The following is a 9,093-nucleotide window of genomic DNA, read 5'->3' as shown; positions in this document are numbered from 1 at the left end:
GGATTGTATTTACACAACACTGGAAGATATAGACTTAAAGCTATGCACTTGTGTATATTACACACTTACACAATTTTTCACCATAATTTTAAAAGAAAGCAAAAATGCTACTTAGTTAACAGAAAATCACTATATAAAAAACTACAGTTTTTGCAGAATTATTCAACAATATTTTTAAATTTTTGAAAATATTTTTATTAGTTAGCAGAAAATCACTATATAAAAAACTATATAAATTAGTTAATATATATATATATATAATTAAAATATGGCAAAAAATAAATATGTATGATGTCAACCTGTTAGGCCTGAAACAATTTTTTTGGTTTGTTTTGTTTTTTGCAGTGCAGGTCAGGTGCCAGAATTCTGCTGCAATCCTTCAGATATAACTAAGAAACAGGAAGTTAGAACTACTTGAATGTAAAGCTTAGAATAGTCAGTTAGTCAGTCTCATTGATGTAGGAAGGTTGGACAGGTCGAAGGGATGAGAACGACTGTAATTAAAGATAAACAAAAGTGTTTATGGGAGGAGGGGGCAGAGACACCCTAACAGCATTTAAATGCTAAGGCTACACCTCCCTCTGCAGTGCCTGTCTGGGCACACCATGTCCATGTGTGTGTTTTTGAGGGAGTAGCTGCATTTTTCAGGTTAATTTGCTATGCTAGCATGAATGATTATTAACTGAACAGGAAGTTCAAGTACAAATGGAACTTTTTTTTCAGTCAATAAATGTTTTTATTTTGTTTCATGTGAAGTTGTATCAATAGATAAGATGTAAAATATGACATTCCAATGTTTAGATGTCACATTTATGAAAAGAACTTCCGGAAAAACAAAACATTTAATCATTAATCATTATATGTCCTGCTATGCTTTAAGTGTCTGTTAATATGTTTACTTTGATAATAACAAGGCTAAATGATTTAAACTGTTCAAATATTACTGTTTAAAACTACTGGTTAAATACTATATTAGTTGCGCGCAGTGGATCTAATCAAATGGTTATTTTTTTCAATCCGTCAAAGAATCCTGAAAAAAAAAAATGATCACATTTTCTGTAGAACTATTAAGCAGACCGGCCTTTTACAATTGTGATAATGAGAAAGGTTTCTTGAACATCAAATGAACATATTAGAATGATTATTGGAGTGTCTTGTTGAAGTATAGTGTGAAGTTATGGCTGGAGTGATGTCTGGGGTGTAATTAGATATTTTAAAATATATTAAAATAGAAAACAGTTCTTTTTAATAGTAATAATAGTTCACAGTATTGCTTTTACTGTATTTCTGATAGAATAAATGCAGCATTGATGAGTAATTAAAAAAAAAAAAACAGTCATCAAAATAGCAGCTCTCTGATCAACATGCTCTGAAGGAAGAGACCGGAAAGAACATGATAGGATTTTGGAGGGATGAGCACATTTCCTCTGTCTGTGGAATGCAGAGGAATGTGTTCTATCACTCTGCAGTGACTTCCTCCACAGTGTCACACATTCTTTCATCCATCTGCAGAAGATAGGATTTGGCAGCGCTGAGAAGAAACTTTCTGCCAAATGTCTACTAAAGCTCATCTTTTGCTCATAAATAACACAAGAAAAAGTAAGTTTTCAAGACCATTTTAACTACTGTCAACTATAAATGTGATTTAAAGCACCCTGTCCTTCACAATTCAAAATATTTGCAGTGCATAAAATCTTTCCATCTGAATGTGGGATGATGTATGCAATCTCTATGCCCAGCACTGATTAGTAATTCAATAAGATTTCCATATTAATATTCCTATCAGCATGAGGGACTTTTCTCAGCTGCATTGAGAGAAGTGCTTTAGCAAACTCTCGTCTGTGTTTTAGGATGTAATTGATTAAAAAAAAAAAAACCGCTAATCAAAGTATGAGGTGAGATTATGTTATGATGCATTTGCATCACCCACAGAAGCTTCTGCTGACTCTTGTGCTGGAAAGTCTGTGAATGGACACTGTGTGCACATCCCACGCTAGGGGGCTGCATTTGCAAACTCAGCCCGATACCTGCGAGGCTGTGCCCATGTTTCTTATCTTTGCACGGGCCATGGCAAACTATCACGGAAAACATTACTCATGTACTGATGAACATTGCTCCTCTTCAGTTCCTGTAAGGTGAATTTCTTTGACAGTGCAGAGGCACTCGACATTTATGGTCACTCATACAATGGTGTACCATTAATAGTGATAGTTTTATAGAGTTTTATTACATTTTATTTTATTAAAATGTTAATTTACTTTGCATTTATGCATTTGTCTTAAAGTGCATTCTTTTTTATGCAATTTTTTTTAATGTTATCAGAACATACATTCCCTTAGTGATCCTTACTATTGTTTTTTATATATTATTGTTAGTTTTATGTTGGTATTGTGGATCTACTATTGAAGTTTTTATAAGATTTTTAACTTGTTTTTATTTTAATATTTTATTTTTATTTTAGTTAAAATGTGTTTTTTTTGTCATTTTATTGTTTTTATTATTATTGTTTTTTTATATGCATCTTTAATAGTGATTTTAATAAATATATATAGTATACATTTATAGTATTTATTTATATTATATAAAAAATATAACTTAAAAATAAGAAGCCTTACATTTACTTTGTATTTAGGCATTTTATTTTTATATTTCACATTTTCAATTTAATTTAAGTTAAAATTGTAGGAATTGGTTTATGTCTTTGTATTTTATTATTATTATTAGTTTTTGCTTTTAATGTCTTGATTTATATATATATATATCTATATATATATATATATATATATATATATATATATATATATATTATATATATATATATATATATATATATTTACTACATTAAACTAAATGAAAAGTAGAAATGTATCCTTGGCAACAAACTAAAATAAAATTTAAGGTTTATATATATATAGTTTTTATTTCAGTTAGCTTTATTTCAAGTAATTTTAGTTATCTATTATAAATAACTTTAGTTATTTATAATTGTCTTTTCAGATTTCCAGAAACATTGAACCATTTTAGATTAGATTTTAGATTCGTGAAATATCATAAGTGAGTGATTTATGATACAATTCAATACACGACGATGCATAAATGTTACATATTTAATCAAAAGTACACCAACAGCTCTTTATCAAAAGGAAATGAACTGCTTTATGCTGAACCTTTATGTAGCAACACAAAATAATCAAATCAATTTTGAATTACGATTTCATATCTGTGACTAATTTGTATAATCAGAAACAAATAGTTTCCACACTGTCCACCCACACTCGGACCTCATAGACAGGAGCTTCCCTCCAGAATCTTCCTTCTTTCCACGGGACACTGTCTTTACCTGCAAAGTCCATGCAACAGAATTCATGCAAAGCAGCAAATCTGCTGATATCCTCTTATGACTCCTCTTTTCCTGCTGGCCCTGCACAGCAATGCTCTTCCTACCTCCAAGTCCCATTTAGTTGATTTAGATTCACATTGTTAAATTCCAAGCAAGAAAGATGAAGTTATTTTTTGTCTTGATCATTATTGTTTGGGAGCTTGGGTCTCTTCCTCACAAACAATCCAGTGACCCTGTTTGCCGAGGGGGCAGCAGTTTGGAATGTTGCAGGTTACGAAGACAAGCTGGAGTTGTGTAACTACCACCCATAACAGCCTAGTGGGGAGTGGTGCATATCACGAGCTATAAGTGTGGCCAAACAGGACGGTTCAACATTAGACAAGCACCTGCGGCTGAGAGATCTGTTAGGATTGCTTAGGTGAACATTTGCACTTCTTTCTATTGAAACATACATGCAACATGGAATCTAGAACTACTCTGATCTTCATTTTCACCTTGTGCACAAGTCTTCTTGAAGGTAAAATATTTGTGTGTGTTTATTAGATTTTTGGGATTTATTTCATCTGTTTTTTTTTATTATTTTCTATATTTAACAATATTTAATTTTACAGTAAATATGATATATATATATATATATATATATACACTAAATAATTTTTTTAGGATTAAATATTTTTTTTAGGATTAAGATTTTTAGTTTTACTTGATTTTAAACTTGTAAGTTTGAGATTTGAAATACTTTAACTCTGCCCTCATTCTCAAGCTTGAGATAAAACATTTGTAATTTTATTTTGATTCATTTAAACTCACTTTAAACTTAGCTTCATAAAAATGAATACAGTTCGATAACCCTGTTTATTATTTTAAACACCTGTCTAACAATATGTAGACACAGTCAGGGGTTCATATTCATTTTGTTCTAATCTGTCGCCTCAATGTCGACAATTAAAGCCAAAATTGATAACTCAGCACAGATGTGTATGAATAGCTGTAAACTACAGCTGCCCGCTACTCATTAAGATCAAACATCTGAAACCTTGTTCATTATTACATAAGATAGCGGAGAGAAGTGGGACTAGAATGAGGTGATAAATCAAAATCATAAAAGTATAATAATAACATGTGGTGTATGAGGCTCATCATTTCTCTGAGACTCAGTCATATGGTTTCTGCTGGAGTTTTTTGCCCCAGAATGATTACAGGAAGTTTTATGGACCGCAATATATCTTTTGTCTGCAGGCTGGGGGTTGCCTCTAGTGCCCCAGACTGACCCGAGTGACCCATCTGCAACCCATAGGGTCAGGAGCAAACGCTGCTCCTGCAACAACCAGCTGGATTCGGAATGCCACTATTTCTGCCATCTGGACATCATCTGGGTGAACACACCAAGGTGAGTGTTCACCCATGCATGGGCTAACCTGCGTAAACCGTATGTAAGTAAACAAAAGCAGAGCTTCAGCCAATGGGGGCTGAAAGGAAACATTAAAGACATGTTCAGTAAATCTGTTTCCATTTAAGTTAATCAGTGCACATTTGTGACTTCAATGAGAGTGTTTTTATAGTTCAAAAAGATTCATTTTTGAGTTATTGTGCAGTTTATTGCTGTTTATCTAAAATACTTTTGGCACCGGTTGTAATTCTCATTATTAAAGTTAAAAAGTACAAAGTCCCACTGTGGTTTATTCCTGTGATGCCCTTTCTGATGAGTTAATCAATGACTGGATGCTTTCTGGGTGTCTCCTCTCCTCCACAGTAAGACCACTGTGTATGGATTGGGCAGTCCGTTAACTCGCCGGCGCAGGTCTACAGGCCGCTGCTTCTGTGCCAATCCTGCAGATCGGACATGCAATGTATTCTGTCACTACAGGTAAGCCTCATCTCTCATCTCACACGCTACCGATCAAGTGACAGCTATACGCAAATTTGTGGGAAGTGGCAGTCATAGTATTCTACTTTAGAAGACTATTTCTAATGTAAGGGTGTGCACGATTGGGGTGTGTGGAGATAGCATGAGGGTGTGAGGTGATACCAGACAAACACAGCTGGAGAATCCAGACTATATGACAGGAGAATGTTTTTGAATTTGAATTACTAATGGAGATGGAGATAGTTTCATCTAATGAGTCAGAGTTTTAGCTAATAGCTTTCAGGCTATGACCGCTATTTGATCCCACAAGAAAAAAAAAGAACATTTGTCATTATGATGCTAAGTCATTAAGGCAGTCTTATCTATTATCATCTTTTAATCACTGTTATGTAATTATAAACGATGCAGTTATGTTGTTGTAATTTGTTATGACAACCAGATAGATGATATATTTGATTTTTCCACAAAAACTGAACTGCTTTCCTATTAACTGCTGAGAAAAACAGCTAAAACCTGCTGTTAACTGGTCTCTCAGGCTGGATAGCTGGTTTAGTGTCAATGTTTTTAATCATTCATCAGCTGGAAAAAGGCGCTCTGAAATTGATTCCATCTATATTGTTCATCGGTCTGAACGGGCATTAACTAGCTAAAAGTACAATGCTGCTAATGTTGCCAGATTTTCAATAGCATTTTCAGCTTTTCAAAATAACATTTTTTTGTACATTAAAAAGTTAGTTTTTCCCAACAAGTAGTAGTGTAGCACAACCAAACATGTTATAGTTAGCAATGATTTGTTAGTTGTTTGTAGTGTAGTACAACTACTTTTCTTAAGGGTAACTTAGCTGTACCTGTAATGAGTAGTGGTGTAGCATCACCAAATCCTTCATTATATGCTGTTTATAAAGCCATGATGAAATGGAAATAGTGACAGATCATTTTCAAGTTTGAATGTGCTTCCCCCACACTTATTGACTTTTTAAATATTTTATTAGCCATTATAGCAGTCATCTAAGACAATGCAGAGTTTTTGGACTAATTTTGCGCATATTTCTCCAAGTCTGAAAACCCTGCCATCATGCTGGTGCACCCATCTGAACCTGTGCCTGAAAAACAGGAACAACCCAAATCAGATCATGTGGCTGCCCTAAATAACTCAGAAAATGCCAATCCAGGAGTTCTGGTTTTAGGGAAGTCTTCCTCCCTTGGGGCTCAGTCAGACGTCATAACCTTCCTCAGGTAAGGCCACATTACACACGTCATGAAATTCATGTTTACACACCTTATTCTGTGAATGTGTCATCAATAACACCATTACTTACATCAAATCCATCTGACTTTTCAGGAAGCTGGTTAGGGCTAGAGCCAGAGCAATGGGAAAGGCATCCAAGGCCAGTAAACCTGGCTACAGATGAAGTCCTTACCTGGGAGAGATGGAAGTGCGAGCACTTGAACAAAAGTTGACCCTTGTGAAACCAGGGGCAGCAGAACATGCATAGGCTGCGATCTGGAAGCAGTGTTCCTCAAGGACAGTCCTGTGGAAACTGAGCCTTTGTTGCACATTTAAGACAGAATGGGAGAGATCAAAGCTTGTGAGACGTAAAGGAGATATTTGTGAGTTAAGGGCAAATCAGACCTGTGCACTGAGAGAGCACAAATGAGGGTCAGGTGTTAGCAACAGTCCTGTAATGCAAACAGGACGTTAGCTAAGTGGCTATGCTAGAGCTACCTGACAGGATCATAACTAGTCCAAAACACCACGTTTGAACAGTTCGAGATAAAAGAGACCGGTGAAGTGCTAATGAAATGTTGGTTGGAAGAGCACAGACAGGAAGAAACTGCAATACTCATACTATTTATTGGCACCAGTGGAGCCAACCTTCATTTATTAGTTTTATTTTTCTGTTTAACAAAACAGTCCGATGCGTTCTAACACAATCTGACATAATGACAACATCAGCAGCCAATGAGCTTGCTGCTCAACATTCAAATATTTGGCTGCTGCTTGCTGTAGCAATTGCAGCACGTATCAGAAACCCTCTACCTTCCCCAGCTCCACCTGTCTAGATCTGCTGCGGGGTGATTTCATGTATGTTATATATGAGGGTTATTTCATATGTGTTATATGTGCAGCAGCAGTATTTCTTACATGCTCACAACAGCATTTCTGTGGATGTATTGGCAGTAGCAAGTCTCGGTACTTTAAAGCAAGTATTCTCTGACCTTTAAGGTTGGCATAGTACAATACAATACAATACAATAGTAATGGGATGTTTCAGGGAATATAGCATAAGGATGACCACTTTGTATGGACTGTGCCCTTGTTTTTCATATAAATCCAGCTTTACCTAGCATTATGTATTCATAAGTGATGCAGACAGTTGTGTTTTTGCAATCTGTAGCTGGAGAACTTTCTTATTTAATGAATAGCACTAGAACATTTTAGAGCGCTAACAGTGTGTATGCAGTAAGTATGCACTTTAAGATTACTTTTGGCTGTTGTACTATTATATATATATTTATATATATAATTTTGTAGAGAAAGATTTGTGTATTGTATATAAACAATATGGTTTTGTTTATATCATTATGATGAAATTTATGTATTCCATATTTATTTCCACATACTCTGAATATGTTAGATCACTTAGATTTGTTATTAACAAAGAATCCTAATAAATTCATCTTAAAATAAGTCTTATTGCTAACCCTAATTTCGTGTGCTTCTCAAGTACATTCAACTGTCACCCTGCTGTAGTCTTGTCTATGTCACAGACAGGAACTGAACATTACCAGATTATGTTCAAAATAAAGCAATAGCCCGCAATTACACTTCATGTTAAAACATCCTTGGCATAATCTCTTGCATACATAGGTTTGTATAATTGCCCTGGATCAATGCCAATTCCTTGGTTGACAAAGCACCTTGGCATGAAGACTCAAAGGGTGTGTACATGGTTGAAAAGTAATTAGTTTGAACACATTGACATGTTGTTGTGATGTGAAAGATAGACTCTTGTAGAGCAGGTGAATTAAGCAGGAAGCTTGCAGGCGCATGGGAAAGAAACAGTGTAGACAATAGCAATGCCAGAACAACAACAGTCTTGATGGTTTCCATCTTCCTGTCATGACTGATTATATAGGCCAACAGTGCACATAAGGCTAGTTTCCAAACTCCAAGACCTTATCCTTATCCTAATTCTTTTTTACTTAAATTTTATTCATCTTTTTAGTCTAAGACTATTGTTCATCTAAACTGAGACTAAAAACATGTGCATTACTTCATTGTTCTGTTATTTAACGTCATACATTGCATGTCTACTGTATGTGTTTCATACCAATCCCGACATTCCTTAAGCAAATTCATAACCTTTATTGCCTCAAGGTTTCTCACCATGTCTGCTCATTTAAATGTGTTTAGTAAGTGTGAGAAATGCAGCCACACGAATGAACCGCAGTAACTGATGGTGAGATAACTGCAATTTCAATGAGCACAGTACCGAGGAAAAACATATACGTCAACATTACATCATTGTACTGGTATGAGAAGCCTTATAAAACTGCTTTTAATTATCAAATATTGAGCAACACAGGTAAAAGAACTTGAGGGATTTTGAGATTAAGGAACATTTCATCATTTATTCGTTCCTTCTGGCCACTCTTTTCACAATAATAAAGAATGGGACAGTCAAGCACCAAATGGCAATAGTTATTATGACTTGTACACTATATTCCAAAGTTTTTGTTCACTGTAAATCTTGACCCAACTCGCAAACAAGTCTAATTTTTCCAATAATTATCAAATATTGAACAACACAGGTAAAAACTAAGAATTTGATGGATTCTGGGATTTTGAGAGTAAGTCTGCAACAAAAACAAAAACAACAGG

The 9,093-nt window shown here is 34.8% G+C and overlaps 1 protein-coding gene across 1 annotated transcript; it reads left to right on the top strand.

Annotated features, from left to right (window-relative positions):
- The first annotated feature begins 3,150 nt into the window (after nucleotides 1-3,150).
- On the top strand, nucleotides 3,151-8,729 carry LOC109073102 (endothelin-2-like). The gene is made up of 5 exons (XM_042772857.1): nucleotides 3,151-3,857; nucleotides 4,580-4,730; nucleotides 5,094-5,207; nucleotides 6,265-6,443; nucleotides 6,550-8,729. Exons 1-4 carry the CDS (start codon nucleotides 3,800-3,802, stop codon nucleotides 6,353-6,355), a joined length of 414 nt encoding a protein of 137 aa, XP_042628791.1. The 5' UTR covers nucleotides 3,151-3,799; the 3' UTR covers nucleotides 6,356-6,443; nucleotides 6,550-8,729.
- Nucleotides 8,730-9,093: the final 364 nt, after the last annotated feature.

Source organism: Cyprinus carpio, chromosome A16, assembly GCF_018340385.1.
Source record: "Cyprinus carpio isolate SPL01 chromosome A16, ASM1834038v1, whole genome shotgun sequence".
NCBI lineage: Eukaryota > Metazoa > Chordata > Actinopteri > Cypriniformes > Cyprinidae > Cyprinus > Cyprinus carpio.
Note: the sequence above shows the minus strand (reverse complement) of the source record. Positions and strands in the feature narration are given on the sequence as shown.